At 40.8% G+C, this 19,667-nt stretch overlaps 2 protein-coding genes across 2 annotated transcripts in view; both read right to left on the reverse strand.

Moving 5' to 3' along the window:
- The window catches only part of LOC132114590 (monocarboxylate transporter 5-like), a 33,288-nt gene extending 26,795 nt beyond the window's left edge, over nt 1–6,493 (reverse strand). The window contains exon 1 of the mRNA XM_059522780.1: nt 6,191–6,493. The gene's annotated coding sequence lies outside the window, so the exon portion shown is untranslated. The remainder of the gene's footprint in view (nt 1–6,190) is intronic.
- A 1,017-nt stretch (nt 6,494–7,510) lies between these two features.
- lamtor5 (late endosomal/lysosomal adaptor, MAPK and MTOR activator 5) lies at nt 7,511–8,868 on the reverse strand. Its single transcript, XM_059523584.1, has 4 exons — nt 8,710–8,868; nt 8,566–8,627; nt 8,157–8,274; nt 7,511–7,861 (listed from the first exon to the last, which is right to left on the reverse strand). The coding sequence occupies exons 1-4, from the start codon at nt 8,742–8,744 to the stop codon at nt 7,801–7,803; spliced, it is 276 nt and encodes a 91-aa protein (XP_059379567.1). The 5' UTR covers nt 8,745–8,868; the 3' UTR covers nt 7,511–7,800.
- Between the last annotated feature and the right edge of the window lie 10,799 nt (nt 8,869–19,667).

The raw sequence follows: 19,667 nt of genomic DNA on the forward strand, positions 1-19,667 counted from the left end.
GTTCTTCGGAGTTGACCGGTAGAGACCGAGCTGTAAATGAGTTGGCTAGGCAGTGGGACCGTTTGTGTGAAAAGGATGGGTGCCTCTATCGCATAGCGTACACACCTGATGGTCATCGAGAGATACATCAGTTATTGTTACCTCAGAAACTTCAAAGAGAGGTGTTTTGTAGTTTGCATGACAGTCATGGGCATCAAGGAAAGGACCGAATGGTAGAATTAGTGAAGCGTCGTTGTTATTGGCCAGGGATGGTGAGAGATGTGGAAAAGTGGTGTCGGGAGTGTCAGCAGTTCAACCAAAGGTGAGGTCTTTTATGGGAACACTACATGCAACCCGGCCTCACAAAATTTTGGCTGTTGATTTTACAGTGTTGGAGCCTGCTAGTGACGGGAGGGAGAATGTGTTGGTGCTCACTGATGTTTTTTCGAAGTTCACTCAGGCCATCCCTACTCGGGATCAGCGAGCAAGCACTGTAGCGGAGGTGTTGGTCCGGCATTGGTTCCATTTGTTTGGGGTTCCATGTCGTCTGCATTCAGACCAAGGGCGAAATTTTGAAAGGAACCTTATTAGCCAGTTATGTAAGGTTTATGGTGTACAAAAGAGTCGCACTACCCCGTACCATCCACAGGGTAATGGGCAGTGCGAACGTTTTAATCGTACTCTCCATGATTTATTGCGGACTTTGGCCCCAGAGAAAAAGAGGCGGTGGCCACAACATCTACCACAGCTTGTTTATGCTTACAACACCACCGTGCATTACTCCACAGGGATGAGCCCGTATTTTTTAATGTTTGGATGTGAACCTAAATTACCAGTTGATTTCTTGTTAAATCAGTTAGAAGAGAACGTAGAGACACCTGATCAGTGGATTGTGGAACATCAAGGTAGGCTTCAGGCAGCATATGAGGAGGTACAGGAGAGATTGAGAGAAAAGGTTGCCCGTTGTAATCAACGTGATGAGGGTAGAGTAAACGATACACGGTTTGGAGAGGGTGAGTTGGTCTATCTCAAAAGCCATCATCGTGGGCGACATAAAATTCAGGACGTATATGATTCATGTCTGTATAAGGTGGTGCGTGAACCAGGGGAGCAAGGCGTGGTGTATTCCGTTGCCCCCGTGTTGCAGGCAGGGCCTGTGAAGCAGGTCCACCGGATGGAAATGCGTAAGGCGTTTATTGACCCTGTCTTAGGTGATGTAGACTCGTCTGGGTCTGAAGCTGTTGGCTCGAATGGGGGGTCTACCACAGATTCAGATAGTGAGTCGGCATCATGTATATTATTGCAAGATGATTGTGATGTGTCACCAACTAGGACAGGTGAATATAGCACTTTGGAGAGTTCTCCTGTACCAGAGGCTCAACCCTTAGAGCCGAGGCGTTCTAGGAGGAGTACAGCGGGTCAGCATTCAAACCCTTTTAGATTGCCTCGGGCTGCTGTTGCACCAGTAGTCTGGGAGAAGTTGTAGTCCCAGAGACCGATTGGATATGCTCTTTATTATGGTGATGAGAACACTACTTTGTGTGTGTATCGGCGGGTCGCCGATTAATTCCTGGGGGGAAGAATGTAGCCGGTGAGGTGGCTATTAGTAGAGGGCGTGGCCAGGTAGGTAGAGGGTTTTTAAGCGGGCACCTCTAGGGAGGCCTAGAGAGGAGGTCCAATCTGTTGTGTGGAATTGTGCTGTTTGGTAGCCTTCCCTGGTGTGGTGGTGTACAGACGTGGTGTGGTTGAGAAGACGCCAAATAGTGTGGATTTGTAGGCCGCTGGTCACGCCCGTTTCCATCTTGGAAGTTAGTCCAGGATTAGTGGTGGTGTTGCAGGTTTAGTTGATCGCTGTTCTTCTTGAGTTTGTTTTGTTTTGATTTTCCCATCTAGCCAGTACCGATAGGTGTGCGCTGTATGCCTCCAGCCCTATGTATATAGATGTTGTGAATCGTACTGGCTAGTGGGGTGTTTCCTCTTTTTATTTTTTTCTAGTTTGAACCTCACTTTCCAGCCTCGTGTTGCCAGCCAACTCTTGTACTCTTTGTACTATATTGATGCTTTGAAACACACCAACCATTTGCATGAGACTTAAGTTTGCAGTGGAGTGGATTTCTTGGTGTTGGTCTGATTATGTTTTATTTTTATCTAATATGATTTTGGGGTTTGTGTCATTTACTTTGTAACTTTACTTGGAATTGTGGTGTGTGCTAAAGTTGGGATTGTATAGGGGTCCATAAGAGGTTGGCTGGCTATTTACATCTTTCATGTGGGGGGAATGAGTTTTTGCTCTTCAATGTAGTTTCTTTTTTTTTATTTGATATATATTGTTAATGATTTATTTGCCAATAAATTTGTTTAATTTTTTGGGAACATAGTTCATTTCCTTTTGGTCTCCCCTTATTTAAAGGAAGTGGCCCGTTGGTAACATTAGGCATCGCCTAGGATTAACTAAGAGCATGTACTAATTTTGGGGAAAGTGTCCTCAGGAAGGCTACTCTAGTATCCATCTTCTAGTCTACATTACCATAAATCAGGGGCGAGGCTACATAAGGGCCAGGGTGGCACTGGCCCACTCAAACTGATGGCCAGCCCACCCAATTAGAACAGACCAAAAAAAAAAAAAAAAAAAGAAATGTGGGAAAGCCGAAAAAAAATCATGCATATGTGACATACTGAACACTTAAACACGTACAAGAAGTTTCATTAAAAAAATAACTACTGTAGAGCGAAAACATTTTAATATAATTGCCTTACTGCAACAGCCAATCAAGCTTATTAGTACGGTTTAGCCAATCGCACATTGTTGGGGGGTGGGAAGATGAGTTTACGTCTGCTAGTGAAGTAAACTTTTAACCATAGACAGTAAAAGAAACACGCATGACACAAGACGAGCATGTCGAAACAGACATCTTTAATTAAATATATATATATAAAAAAAACAAGAACATAACCTGAAACATCAACATCAACCCTGGCTAATCGTAGAGAAAAGCAACATACCAGCTGATTTATCCACACTTGATGAACCACCTGCTCTACCCCATTTACGAAGTAATATTGCATTTACGCCAGTTTTCGCGCAAAATAAACGGCAAGTCTAGTCATTTTGCTGCTAAGTGGTACACAAAGTTCCCATTTCTAGAGTACAGCATAAAAGACGATGACGTGTACTGCAAGATGTGTCGTCATTTTAATGACACTATATGTTTGAGGATGTGTACCGTGATTGGAAACACGTCACGCAGGCTTGTGAGCGGCACCAAATGAGTAACGTAAACAGGGGCGTAGATTACGCGGGGGACGTGTCGCCCACACTTTTAATATCATGAAAATTCGTCCCCCGCACCTTTTCAGTCAAATGTGTTCGCATAGAGGTTTTCAAGAGCTGGTATGAATAAATATAGATTTAAACTCAAAGAGACAGGATAGTCTGCGCATGACCTGATATTTTATTCGGACCCAGAAGGGTTTCATTCATACTCGAAGCTGGAGCGCGCTCTCGTGCTGAAAGTCATAACAGGAAACTCCTAATATGGACAACAGTGTCCAGCTATCGCTGTATGAAAACAGTTCTTTTCACAGAAAAACAGACACTTTTGGAAACACCAAGACATTTAACATACGATTGCAACAATATATGGTTTTTCAACTCATCTCCAGCAGGTGATAAAGTATATGAACAATGCAGTGCTTATTGACATAGCATTTATTACAGTATAGAAACTATTATAACTTATGTGGAAAAAAAGTGTTTGTAGTATATAAAAAAAATCATTATTCTTTGTTATTTTCCAGTAGTTATAGATTTCTAAGCCAATTATCAATGCGCATATCCACTACCTGTCAAGTCTCTCTGTTCACCAAGCCTGTATTTATTTGATCAAAAGTACAGCAAAACAGTAAAATTGTGAAATATTTTTACTAGACTATTTAAAATAACTGTTTTCTATTTGAATATATTTCAAAATGTAATTTATTGAGATTTCAAAGCTGATTTTTTTTTTAGCATCATTACTCCAGTCACACGATCCTTCAGAAATAATTCTGATATTCTGATTTCCTACTCAAAAAAATAAAATAATAATAATGATAATGTTGAAAACAGCTGGGTAGATTTTTTTTTTCAGGTTTCTTTGATGAATAGAAAGTTCAGACGAACAGCATTTATCTGAAATATAATAATTTTGTAAAATGATGTCTTTATCATCACTTTTGATCAATTTAAAAAATCCTTCCTAAATAATTCATTTCTATCATTTATTTTCCAAAAAATATAAATTATGCTGACTCTAAGATTTTGAATGATATACTGTATAATGTTGCAAATTCTTTTTATTTCACATAAATGCTGATCTTTGGATCCTTCTATTCATCAAAGAACACTGAAAAAAATGTACTCAAACTGTTTTAAATATTGGTAATCAGCATATTAGAATGATTTGATTTCTGAAGGATGTGACACAGAAAACTGTAATGATGCTGAAAATTCACCTTTGATCACAGGAATTTTTTAAAAATATATTCGAATAGAAAAGTTATTTTAAATAGTAAAAATATTTCACAATATTACCTTTTTTTTAGCTGTACTTTGGATCAAATAAATGCATGCTTGGTGAGCAGATGAGACTTCCATAAAAACATTAAAAATCTTACTCTTCAAAAACTGTTGACTGGTAGGCTATATAGATTACAGAAATGTTATATTGTAATGTTTTATTTATATATATATATATATATTATATATATATATATAGATATATATATATATATTATATATACATATATATATATATATATATATATATATATATATATATTATATATACATATATATATATATATATATATATATATATATTATATATACATATATATATATATATATATATATTATATATACATATATATATATATATATATATATATATATATATATATATATATATATATATATATTATATATACATATATATATATATACATATATATATATACATATATATATATATATATATATATATATATATGTAATTTCTGTCCCCCTCACGTTTGAAAAGATGGTTACGCCCCTGAATGTAAGCAACATCTGATCGCTCTCAAAGTATAATGCTGTCAGAAATTTGGCCGTGGCACAGTAAATTAGTGAACCAGGTTATTCCAGTTTAAAATGAACCCAATTACTGAACACTGATGTCTTGCTACAGTGGTCATATAGCAGTACTATATCTATATTTGTCTTCCTTGTAGCTGCTTGTTATAAATGTATTTTGTTGTATATTCATGAATTTGTTGGCTAACAATCAATCACATTTAACTTATCTGAACTGTATAGTGATTTTATCCTATATTGTAAAATTTGTGTAATTTGAGAGTAGTCATTCAGGTCCACCCTATTCCATCAAGGTCCACTCAGTTTAAAATTTCTGACCTCGCCACTGCCATAAATAATAACCTTGTAACTCCTAAATTGTATTTAAACAAAAGTTTGTAATAAGATGCACCCTTCAAAGATTCGCGCCGTTCAGGACATCCCACACGGACTACAATGTTATATTTCCTCCCCATCCTCAACTCAACCATCCCTGTACGGCAATTAGCCGTGCGGTTGTGTAGTTAAACTTCTATAAATGTAGGCTTAGCTCATAATCCTATTCTATGACAAAAAGCAGTGGCGAAAATCACGAGGATGTTACCTCAAACTCCAGAGAGCCGATGGTGTCGCGAGCTGTCCGCAGCTGCATAGCGCTCGTGTGTGGATCGCGCGAGCTCTGCGGAGGTCATGTGAAAGCGCGCTACAGGAGTGCAGTACTTTACATCCATCGATAACAGTCGACAGAAAAACCACCGTAACTTAAACCACCGGCATCATATGACCAATGCTTTATCCGATAAAACATATCGGGTTTTATTTTTATATAAGTGAAATACATTATTCAATAAATAATAATAATATTACAAATAATAGGCTAAATAAAATGTCATTTTTTCCCCTCACATGTTGGCTACGCGGCACCGGCACCCGCGCACGTGTAAGCAGGGAATAAAAATCAGATCTGCAGTGTAAAAGCAGTCTTAAACTTGGCCTTGAAAAAGTGTTTGTATAATATAGACTGGTGAACATGAATGCAACCGAAAATAAATTTAGTAAATGTTCAAGGAATATTTCATAAACGCAAACATATGGAAGGAGAGGAAAAGAAGGACTTACCATATTTCCTGTAAGGATATTAGTCCCTTTATACCAGGTTTCACTTGTTAAGACTTGATTTGGACAGACACCTCCTCGTGGGCGTGTCAGTTAAGCTGCAGGTAACATCTGTAGATTCCCCGGTGACAGCTCCTGCAAAGGGCTTGTATGTCTTGTCAAAGTCATCCCTGACCATGGCTGGACTCCCTGTGGTTGATTTCCCCTACTTTCTGAAAATTTGCTCCCAGTCTCTCGGGGGTCACATTTGACCCCTCGGACCGGCACAGATCGAGACACAGATCGGATACAATGCGTGCCGGCTGTGCAGAGCCAAAGACGACCCATAGTGCATTTAACGACCATGAGACCGGAACTCATAAGCTACTGTACAGTAAGTATTGAAGTGGAACTCATTTCAGAGGGTTTATTCTGGACTGTGGCAATTTGAAAGAGGTCAAAGCACCACGCTGTAAAAGCTACGGGGGCAAATAATAAACGTTTAGGTATTCTGATTCATCTACCGTGTGTGTGTGTGTGTGTCTTTGAGGTTTTTAGAACCACATGGGTAAATAGACCGTAATGAATGACAGAATGTTCTAAAAGATCTAGACTTGTAGCCTTCATTTATAAAACGTTGCCTTGCAAGTGTTATGCAGTGTCCCTTTTCATTGCAGGTCTCAAACCTTCTGGAAACACACCTGTATGGTGTTTATACCAGTATGTCAAAAAAATAGAACAAAGACTACAATGCATGGTTTCTTCTCTCTTAGAATTCATGGTGCTCATGGTGCACTAACTTTGCCAAACTCTGTTTCCTATTATCTTTGACAATGTTAAGGCAAAAATTATGACTCTGTTACAATCAAGAGCTAAGCCAAGTGATTTCACTGTTGTTAACTTATCAAGGAAGGAATGATCCATGACAGGCCAGTGTTTACAAAATGCAAAAAAGGATTTTGTATTTTCCATATGCATACAACAAATGTTCAGAAAAAAGGATAGTATATTTCTGTTATTTGTAAAATAAAACGATAGTGATAGTTGCCAAATTTTTAACGTTATCTGTCTGACAAAATTGACTTTTATAATTGACCATTACTAAGAAGTATGTTGAAAAAAACCTCACCTGACTCAAATTAAATAATTTCCAGTTGTTAATCATTGACATAAACTATAACTCAAAATGATCCATTAAACTATTCTCTGTGAGGTACTTAATGAATGTTAAATCATTGTGGTTATCTTCAGTATTCTGCTTCATGCTAAATGTGATACAACTACTGCCCCCTTCTGAACACATTATAGTACTTCGACTTAATTCCCCTCACAAAAGACTCAGAATTATTTTCCTTAACACAGTTTATTAACTGAGAAAAAATTGTTCGAACAAACAAAAAAGCAGTTAACACATCTAAACTGTGGAGTATGGTTGAAAGGAAGTACAAATATTGGTTAAAGAAATGATTGATTAACCATGTACACAAATATCTGATGGAAGACAATATTTCATCCAATCATTAAACTGCTATGTTGCTGACAATAGACCACTGATGTTTTTCAAACTAGAAATAATAGTGATTTTTAAAAACACTGCACGTATTCAATATCTGACCATTAGAAACAAACTGAATTTATGATGCCATCTTATGTACAGCCAGTGTAATCGTTCCATGTGTTCTCACCAAAATGTTCCTGCAATGACAGAATTATATTAAGAATCCCATTTAATACTTAAAAAGTGGCAACAATATTTATTATAAGTCCCATAGTCACAGATAAAATTTTAAGAGCATGTGGTGGATCGGCAGGTACTTAATGGGATGGGTTCTAATGAACTACGCCCCAAATTATTACATTAAATTTTTTAAATGAATATCCTAAGGATTTTAGATCTGGAGTTTGTTTAAATTGTTCTTGGTTATCTCTCAAAATTAAGTTTAACCAAGTTCCCAGAAACTAGGCCGATGTTTGTCACTTAGCTTCTTACCCAGAGTCAGACTCCAGACACACAGTAGGAGAGTCAGTGGGGTCTTTGGTTAGAGAAGCGGCTTGCTTGGCCAGCACAGACACAACTCCTCCGTGTTCATCAGAAAGTGAGCCACGGCCTGAGATAAAAACATTAAATAAGTTGACACTTACAATACATGGATCATCCCCAAATTCTGGTGAGCTATTAAAAAAAAGATTTCAAACATTCAAGAAAACCCATATGAGAGAAAATTCTAATCACATTAAAAACATTTGTGTTTATGTATATTTTTGGCTAAACCTTCCCTTGTACACTTACGTAAATATTAACATTAAATTAATGTTGCTGAAAAATGCACGCATATAAAATATCTCAAATAACACTATCATCATGACCTAGTGGATGAATGAAACAGAATTATACTTACATCCTAGATTATGGCCTTGAGCGTCTGTGCACAGAACCCCAACAATGGCAGGATTTTTCATTCTAGTGGAAGAAAACCGATTAGTAAAGAAACACACCTAAAACAACTATATATGATTGGAAAAGAATGCTGTATTTAACGTACGTGTCATCAAGATGTTGCTCCAGTGAACCCTCCATAAGAGAAGCCTAAATAATATTCTTAAACGAACAGAAAAATTATATATTGTGGAGAGAGTGGCAGGGATATTTATTATTTGTATTACTTCCGGGATGTCAGCTGACGTTTTTACACACGACTCCAACACTACGGCGCCCTCTAAGGAAAAAATACTAAAAGCGAATAGGATTTAGCGCCATCTCGCTCGAAGTTTATTCTTGTCGGTAAACAAGAAAATACTGTTAGCAGCTTTAACCCTCTACGTGTAGGCAGAGATGGGCATAAATAGCCTACATGAAAATGTATTTAAAACAATAATACAAAATACTGTGTGTAAAATGTTTATTTAAATACGAATACAGTGTTTTGTATTTTGAAAATACTCAAAACGTGAAACTGGCCATTCAGTGCAGGTATCCCCATAGGCTGAAACCTGTCTGGATTTATTCTGGAGAAAGAAAAACAAACAAACACACATTTCAATGTGTACAATTGCGTAGAAACTTTTGTTTTCCTTTATACCTCGTCCCTTCCCCTGCCCTGTAGGAAATACAAAACTAGTTATTTCATGTTAAGTTTATTTGGTTGCATATAAAGTTTATTCAAATTAGAAAGTTTATCTAAAATGTAAATTTAAACATTAGAATTCATTTAGATAGCATTTAACCCAATTTACTCAAAAACATTTTTTTGAACGATAAAACCAAAAACATAAGATTATTATTATTTATATTTTATTATTATTATTTTTTGTGTGATGAATCATTCATCAGTGTCATCACAAATTAAATAGTTACATTTGCAAGATTGGTGAACACAATTACCTGATTTTGTAAATCTGACAATTTTTTCATTAATCACAATGTTTGCACTTTGCACATGCTTACATTTACAAAATGAGCCTGCGATAGGCTATTAGAAATAATGATGAAATGGTTCATGTTAAATACAAACATTAATTAAAAGAAAATGTTTAAAAGGTTCATATGATGCGATTTAATTTTTTCCTTTCTCTTTGGAGTGTTACAAGCTCTTGGTGCATAAAAAAGATCTGTAAAGTTGCAAAGACTAAAGTCTCAATTCCAAAGAGATAATATTTATAAAAGTTAAGAGTCAACAAAAACGCCCTCCAAAAATGCCTCATTTAAACACCCCCCATTACTAAGAAGCAATGTCACAATGTGGGAAGATTTGCCTAACACCGCCCAAATGTTCACGCAAAGAATGAAGGCATAACATCTCGGTTACGTATGTAACCTTGGTTCCCTGAATAGGGAACGAGATGCTGCGATGACGTCACCGCTATGGGAACACCTTCGGTGTGACGAATGTCTGAAGCCCTATACCATCCCGCCAATCCTATTGGCCAAATAGCGCGTGGCACTGCCCATGCATGCGTACGCATATATATACCTGGTGCCGCGCGCCATTTCACTCAGATTTCATGACTGAAGAAGAATGCTATCAAGGTACGGCACGGCCAGAACTGCAGCATCTCGTTCCCTATTCAGGGAACCAAGGTTACATACGTAACCGAGATGTTCCCTTTCATAGGTCACTTCAATGCTGCGGTGACGTCACCGCTATGGGAACGCTATACCACAACGCCTGACGTACCTGATAGCTGGGATCCAAGGAAGCATCTGCTCAAACGGAGAGAACCCGGGAGCCAAGAGCCATCCTCACATCCAGACTGTAAGTCTTGATAAAAGTGCTCGGTGAGGACCAGCCTGCCGGAGCACAGATATCATCCATAGAAGATCCACTGAGAAAGGCTTGAGAAGAAGCCACTGCTTTCGTGGAATGACCTTTTACTCCTAAGGGCGAAGCGAGCCCGCGCGCCTCATAGGCTAAATATATTGCCTCCACCAGCCAATGGGATATGCGTTGTTTGTAACCGCATGGCCTTTATTCCTTTGTCCAAACAGACAACAGCTGGTCAGACTCAACAATGGGGGGGGCAGTACGATCCAAATAAGTCTTAAGCTCTCACAGGGCAAGACTTAGATCTCCAGACTTCGCCACAGCAGGGGAAAAAGCCTCCAGGACCACCTGCTGAAAGCGAAAGAGATAGATGCGACCTAGGGACATAATTAGTCCTTGGTCGCAACAACACTTCCACAGAGTCTGTGCTATAAAAGTCAGGATTTATCCGGAACAAATTCCAAGGGCTCAAACAGATGCCCTGATAAACCATGCAACACAATGGAAAATCCATGAAGGAACTCGCACGGGGCGGAAAGGCCTCAGCCGTCGCGCACCCTGTATGAACGAGAAACAGTGGATGACGGCCCACTGAGGCACCATTTATATATTCGTGGTAAGCTGAATGGCTGCCACGTAAAACTTAGGGTAGCTGGTGTCACTCCATCTGAAAAACGTTCCTGAAGGAACTCCAGTACTGACGCCACTGGGCAGTAAACTGGATCCATATTATGAGTTTCACACCAGGCCGTAAACAGTCTCCACTTGAAAGCATATAAGCGTCTCGTAGAAGCTGCTCTAGAATTCAGTATAGTCTAGGTAGTTTCAGCAGAAAGACCGGGACATATGAACTCACTCCGCTCAGAGGCCACGCCCACAGATTCCATAGATCTGGCCTCGGGTGCCAAATCAGTCCCTGTGCTTGTGATAATAAATCCTGTCTGAGGGGAATCTCCCATGGAGAGCCCGCTAACAGATTGATCAGATCCACAAACCACGGCTGTGTGTGTGCCACCGCGGAGCCACCAGCAGCAGCTGTTCCACCCTGTCCACCCGTATTCTGCATAATACCGCCGAAATCAGACAGATTGGGGGAAAACGCATACAAACTTGTCCTGGGCCAGTTGTGGGCTAATGCATCCAAGCCCAGGGGTGCTGGAGGGCATAGGGAGAACCAAAGCGGGTAATGCGTAGTCGTGTTTGACACAAACAAAACCACTTCGCTTCCCCGAAAATCTGCCATAGGAGACTACCGTTTGGGGGTGCAATCCCCACTCCGCTTGCTCCAGAGTCTGCCTGGATAGCAAATTCGCTCCAAAGTCCAACGTCCGGGGACATGAACAGCTCGGATCGATAGAATTTAGTTCTGAAACCCAAGAACATGTTTCGCCAGCCTGCACAGGGGGCGAGAGCATAATCCTCTCTGATGATTCAGGTATGACACAACCGCTGTGTTGTCTGATCTGAGCAGCACATGACGGCCGATCAGCAGATTCGAGAAATACTGGAGAGCCAGAAAAACAGCCAGTAATTCCAACCTGTTTATGTGCCAACTCCCTTGACAAACAGCTCCCCAGTCGGTCAAAGACGCATCAGTCGTGACAGTCTCTCGGGAAGCGCAAATCCCCAGCCGGACTCCGGTCAGGAGAATTCGGTTGACATACATAGTTTAAGCGACATCACACATCACCGTGTCACCGGAATCGTCCGATGCAGAGACAACGGGGTGAAACATTCCATGCGTAAGCCCAGGCTGTTAAATGATTCAGCACAAGATCCCCATGAGAGTGTGCTTGAGTCTGCGATTGCGCTAAACACCAGCCAATCGCCTAAAATAGTTCAAACACGAACGCCCTGGGGCCGCAACGGGGCCAGAGATCCATCCATGCACTTTGAGAAGTACTGATACGCTTTGCTCTCTAAAGCGAATCTGAGGAACTTCCTGAGTCTCCTGATGATCATCAAAATCTTGAATTTCCTCAGCCTGAATGCAAGATTCAGATGGTGTAAATTCAGAATGGGTCGTAATCCGCCGTGTTTTTTTTTTTTTTTTTCACAAAATGACAGCTGTAAAAAACCCCGCCTCCATCTGAGAGGGGTGTACTTCCTCTATAGCCCCTTTGCTCAGCAGAGTTGACATCTCCTGTCGCAGCACCGCTATTTCCATCGGCTTCGCCACCGTGGAAAGAATTCTGCGGAAAGGAGGCGGGCCTTATTGAAACTGAATGGTGTATCCGTGACAAATCGTGCGTAACACCCATAGAGAAATGTCGGGCAAGCGTTCACACACGGCCTGAGACCATACTAGCGGTCTCAAAATTTCCGCTTCCTGCAACGCTGTCATACATGTTAAAATGTCCGGGCACGAAAAGCTTGTGGCGTTCGTGCACAGGGGAAGTGTATGTATAAGAGCCGTTGCGTCTCGTTGTGTATAATCCTGAAACGTGTCCACGGCAGGAATTAGGCCAACAGATTGAACATCGGGCTCTGCCGCTAGCGAAAAATGGCGGCTGTGCGAGCCGTCATAAATGGGTCGTCTGTGCTTGAATCGCCCCTCGAATTCTGAAAGCTGGATTGCGCAGAGTGTCTGAGGGAACGTTTGGCATTACAGCTCAATCCAATGCTGCTCGAAGCACCGTTTGCTGCGAGGCAGACAATGTAGAGTGTGGGGACTGCAGTGAGAGGGTTAGATGTGCATAGCAATCCAACAGCACTCTCTGGTGGAGGGCACAGTCCCTGGCAAACATTAAGGAAAACGCATGCGTCAAACTCGCTGCATTTCGTTGTGTATAATCCTGAAGCGTATCCACGGCAGGATTTAATCCAACAAGATAAACATCGGGCCACGCTGCTAGCGAGAACAGGGCAGCTGTGTGAGCCGTCATACACTGGCCATCTTTGCCAGCCTCCGCGCCGTCCCTCAAACTCTGAAGGCTGAATTGTGCAGAGTGTCTGAGAGGGCGCGCGAATGAGAGCTCAGTTCAATGACGCTCGAGGTGCCTTTGCTGCGAGACAGTCAATGTTAGAAAACATGAAGGAAAACGCATGCATCAAACTCGCTGCGTTTCGTTGTGTATAATCCTGAAGCGTATCCACGGCAGGGTTTAATCCAACAAGATAAATATCGAACCACGCCGCTAGCGAGAAAGCGGTGGCTGTGTGAACCGTCATACGCTGGCCATCTTTGCCAGCCTCCGCGCCGTCCCTCAAACTCTGAAGGCTGGATTATGCAGAGTGTCTGAGGGGGCGCGCGAATGATAGCTCAGTTCAATGACGCTCGAGGTGCCTTTGCTGCGAGACAGTCAATGTTAGAGAACATGAAGGAAACGCATGCATCAAACTCGCTGCGTTTCGTTGTGTATAATCCTGAAGCGTATCCACGGCAGGATTTAATCCAACAAGATAAACATCGGGCCACGCCGCTAGCGAGAACGCGGCGGCCGTGTGAACCGTCATCCGCTGGCCATCTTTGCAAGCCTCCGCGCCGTCCCTCAAACTCTGAAGGCTGGATTATGCAGAGTGTCTGAGGGGGCGCTCAAATGATAGCTCAGTTCAATGACGCTCGAGGTGCCCTTGCTGCGAGACAGTCAAATGTTAGAGTGTGGAAACTGCAGTGAGAGGCTTAGATGTGCATTAGCAGTCCAACAGCGCTCTCTGGAGGCGGGCACAGTCCTTGGCAAACATGAAGGAAAAACGCATGCGTCACATTCGCTGCGTTTCGTTGTGTATAATCCTGAAGCGTATCCAGGGCAGGATTTAATCCAACAAGATAACATTGGGCCAAGCCGCTAGCGAAAACGCGGCGGCTGTGTGAGCCGTAATCCACCATTTGAAGAGGAAAACTGATGATTAACGCTGAGCACATGGAACTCCAGTGCATCACTGTATTATAGTCAAGCCGCACATATCGCCCCTAACCAACACCTCGTGCGGGGCCTCGGCGACCGCAGAAGTGAAACGGTGGGGGTTAGACACGAGGCGACTTAAGAAATACACTCCAGAGCGCGGATACTTCCTATTGGCGTTAGTGCACAGGGGAAGTGTATGCATATTTTACTGTAGCCATAGGCTATCAAGGAGAGAACCTGTAGAGAGGCTGCAACGAACCTCTCATAAGTGCCTCCTCGTGATAACCCATCATACGGCTCCTACCTTTCGTTGACTCATCGCGTCCGCGGAGAGGAGTATACTGCTCGTAGATGATCGCTGAGAACGTGAGATAATAGGGCACAGAAGATTCGCCTCGTACTGAAGGAATGAAATCTGAGTGAAATGGCGCACGGCACCAGGTATATATATGCGTACGCATGCATGGGCGGTGCCACGCGCTATTTGGCCAATAGGATTGGCGGGATGGTATAGGGCTTCAGACATTCGTCACACCGAAGGTGTTCCCATAGCGGTGACGTCACCGCAGCATTGAAGTGACCTATGAAAGAGAACTTTTATTCTTGCTGTTGCTGCTACCGCCATATTGTGGAGACGCTGTGTGTTTCGTTGTGAAAGCGAAACTACTTTGTTTGGTCTTCCAGAAGAGGACACAACTAGAAATCAGTGGTTACAATTTATATTTACCACAGACCTTGTTTTACACATAAATTGTGTAAAACAATAAAACCCCATATGGAACCCATGGAGAATTAGACGTCATGGCTGGAGCAATGTATTGTTATTTAGTGGATGATCACATATAATTCAGTGGGTAGATACATTTTTATTTTTATTCCTCTTATAAATAATACGTTCCTAAAGAATTCTTAAAAAAAAAAATATTTAAAGGGCAAAAATATCCGGTTACCATTTATCTGTCATTGTCAATGAGAACTCCCAGGGGAATGTTCACTGTTGATATCTCTCTAGATGACCCCATGCTCTGACCAAAAGCAGAATAAAAGACCAGTCCTGCTCCTCACCATCAATTGTTTTTGAGCAGAAGTTCTTTATTAGAAACTGATGCAGTCTTCTCCATTTTGAACTCAAGATAGTAAGGCACTCTCTTTCTGTGTTTTGTGAGCCTGTTTTAAGAATCAGTTCTCACAAAGAAAATTTTTATGTCATCTGTTATATGCTTATATAGCTGTAGCATATATCTAGACTAGCCTATATACTATATACTGTGTACAGCCTACCACTATACTACTACAATTTGTGCAACATGTAAGTATAAATCAGGTTATTGAACTCAATATATTTATGCAAATAGAATGCAGAGCAACATCAGACATTTCTGTCTTTCTGGAGCTCAGCCGAACAGGTTAATATTTCCAGAGTGTATGCAACCTTTTACGTTATATATTATTATATATATATATATAAAATTTCTTTCTTTTTTCATAATTTAGTTTAATTTAAAATGTAATTTAATTTAAGCAATTATTTTTAAGCTCCATTTTTAGCTCAGTTTTCAAACTACATTTGTTATTAAAGTTATGCTTAACATCTTTAAGGCTCTTTAAGTTAACTTGGATTCTCCCCTGCCGGCAGCCCTTGGTGATTTCTGCCCTGCCCTGTACAGTTACAGGCAAGCTGGTCTGCTGACGGGACAAAAAGTTGCAATGTAATTATGTGGCCTGGGCGTCAGTGACATCCATCACTTTCAGTGCAGTCAAGTAATGCACTGCTGACTAACCGATGGCATTTTCATGCTCACGCTAAACGTAAATCAAATCCCAACAGATAGGACTGACATTTTCCAGCCTGCTATCCTTCACTCCAATTGCCTTCAACTTTGATATTTTATTTAGCTATAATTTTAAGAAAGCGCATTGATTCTGTATAGCTGCATTTCATCATGTATCTCCATCCCAAGAGCTTTGTTGATCAGCAGTTCATACGGGCTATATCCTCATTTTCATTTGCTTTGGACACTGATAAAAACAGCGTGGTGGACTTTATAAGGTGCAAGGCCATGGATAATTGTATTTCTTTAAAGAATTGTTAGGTGAAAGGACAATTAAAATACTAGCAAACAGTTTTCAGGAATGGCAGGCGTTCCAATTCTGCATAAATCTGCAGAGCTTTGTGTGAAGTTCTGTGGTCACTGATGCTGTGTAGGCTTTCTGATAATCTTACATTGACAAAGCAGAAGGATGAGACCAGATTAAAATTGACACGAGAAACCGAAGAGTCCTTATTTTTAAAGAATCCCTTCATGAGAAATGTACTGTTTGTAGTGAGTAGGTGTCCATGATGAGATGTAATTACTCTTGCTACTGCTGGGTCAAGGAAGTTTTCAGGCTTGAGAGGACATGATGTCGAATGCGTTTAACCGTCTGTGCCTGACTGGCACATTTAAAACCTGTAAATAGGAAATTGTCAGTGAATGACAATGCATGTCATGTCATGGAGTGACTGTAGGCTTAAACGTCTCAAATGAATTGACAAGTGCTTAATTTGTTGTGATTTACCTGCGAGCTGCATCATATTGTCAGGGACCAAAAATAAACATTTCTCTCATCAACCCCATGTGCTGATGACTCATTTCCTATGAACTTGACTTGTATTGGTATTCTGAAACTTGGCTACAAGTCTGACATTACTTTGGCACTGTAAAGGGTGATGAATCCTGTTCAGATGAGAAGGTGATTATGGCTCGTGGAATCCTGTAAAATGAACAAGTGCATAGTGGAGAAGTGAACGAGGAAACGCGAAAAAACTACAATACACACACACACACACACACACACACACACACACACACACACACACACACACACACACACACACACACACACACACACACACACACACACACACACATATTTATATGCAGTACAGACCAAAAGTTTGGACACCTTCTCATTCAAAGAGTTTTCTTAATTTTCATGACTATGAAAATTGTAGTGTCACACTGAAGGCATCAAGGGCTATTTGACCAAGAAGGAGAGTGATGGGGTGCTGCACCAGATGACCTGGCCTCCACAGTCACCGGACCTGAACCCAATCGAGATGGTTTAGGGGTGAGCTGGACCGCAGACAGAAGGCAAAAGGGCCAACAAGTGCTAAGCATCTCTCGGGGAACTCCTTCAAGACTGTTGGAAGACTATTTCAGGTGACTACCTCTTGAAGCTCATCAAGAGAATGCCAAGAGTGTGCAAAGCAGTAATCAAAGCAAAAGGTGGCTACTTTGAAGAACCTACAATATGACATATTTTCAGTTGTTTCACACTTTTTTGTTATGTATATAATTCCATATATAATTCCACATGTGTTAATTCATAGTTTTGATGCCTTCAATGTGAGTCTACAATTTTCATAGTCATGAAAATAAAGAAAACTCTTTGAATGAGAAGGTATGTCCAAACTTTTGGTCTGTACTATATATATATACAGTGGGTACGGAAAGTATTCAGACCCTCTTAAATTTTTCACTCTTTGTTATATTGCAGCCATTTGCTAAAATCATTTAAGTTCATTTTTTCCCCTCATTAATGCACACACAGCACCCCACATTGACAGAAAAACACAGAATTGTTGACATTTTTGCACCCTTTTGATCCAATACAGCCATGAGTCTTTTTGGAAAAGATGCAACAAGATTTGGGGATCCTCTGCCATTCCTCCTTGCAGATCCTCTCCAATTCTGTCAGGTTGGATGGTAAATGTTGGTGGACAGACATTTTCAGGTCTCTCCAGAGATGCTCAATTGGGTTTAAGTCAGGGCTCTGGCTGGGCCATTCAAGAACAGTCACAGAGTTGTTGTGAAGCCACTCCTTCGTTATTTTAGCTGTGTGCTTGGTCAATGTCTTTTTGGAAGGTGAACCTTCAGCCCAGTCTGAGGTCCTGAGCACTCTGTAGAAGGTTTTCGTCCAGGATATCCCTGTACTTGGCCGTATTCATCTTTCCCTCGATTGCAACAAGTTGTCCTGTCCCTGCAGCTGAAAAACACCCCCACAGCTGGATGCTGCCACCACCATCCTTCACTGTTGGGAATGTATTGGACAGGTGATGAGCCGTGCCTGGTTTTCTCCACACCAACCCGCTTAGAATTAAGGCCAAAAAGTTCTATCTTGGTCTCATCAGAACAGAGAATCCTTCAGGTGTTTTTTAGCAAACTCCATGAGTCTTATCCACTGTCTTATCCATGTGTCTTATCCACTGCGCTAACACCACCCCTATGTCTTGCACTAAGGAGAGGCTTCCGTCGGGCCACTGTGCCATAAAGCCCCGACTGGTGGAGGGCTGCAGTGATGGTTGACTTTCTACAACTTTCTCCCACCTCCCGACTGCATGTCTGGAGCTCAGCCACAGTGATCTTTGGGTTCTTCTTTACCTCTCTCACCAAGGCTCTTCGCCCCCATTAGCTCAGTTTGGCCGGAAGGACAGCTCTAGGAAGGGTTCTGGTCATCCCAACTGTCTTCCATTTAAGGACTATGGAGGCCACTGTGCTCTTAGGAACCTAAAGTGCAGCAGAAATGTTTTTGTAACCTTGGCCAGATCTGTGCCTTGCCACAATTCTGGCTCTGATCTCTTCAGACAGTTCCTTTGACCTCATGATTCTCATTTGCTCTGACATGCACTGTGAGCTCTAAGGTATTATATAGACAGGTGTGTGGCTTTCCTAATCAAGTATAATCAAACACAGCTGGACTCAAATGAAGGTGTAGAACCATCTCAAGGATGATCAGAAGAAATGGACAGCGCCTGAGTTAAATATATGAGTGTCACAGCAAAGGGTCTGAATACTTAGGACCATGTGATATTTAAGTTTTTCTTTTTTAATAAATCTGCAAAAATGTCAACAATTCAGTGTTTTTCTGTCAATATGGTGTGCTGTGTGTACATTAATGAGGGGAAAAAAGTGTACTTTTAAGTTGCTAAAGTGATTTTAGCAAATGGTGTGAAAATATACTTTTCTCTCCATACATTTCAATCCAACAAAATACATTCACATACAGTGTCACATAAAAAAACTAAACAAAAAAAAAAACCTTTTTTACAATGTAACACATAAAAATCAACAAGAAACATAAAGTATTACAATATTAATACAATATTTCACAATATTGTATGTGAACAAAATACATTCACATACAGTATGTCACATAAAAAAACAAAACAAAAATAAAACCTTTTTTACAATGTTAAACATAAAAATCAGCAAGAAACATATATATATAGAATATAGTATAAATATATAGTTATATAGTTATATAAAATTTAATCACTTAAATGTCTCTGCCGCTTGCTCCTAAAATGCATTAAAACATTTTGAAATATATGTTGGTATATGAAGGTTG

This window comes from Carassius carassius, chromosome 34 (genome assembly GCF_963082965.1).
Source record: "Carassius carassius chromosome 34, fCarCar2.1, whole genome shotgun sequence".
In the NCBI taxonomy this organism is placed as follows: Eukaryota; Metazoa; Chordata; class Actinopteri; order Cypriniformes; family Cyprinidae; genus Carassius; species Carassius carassius.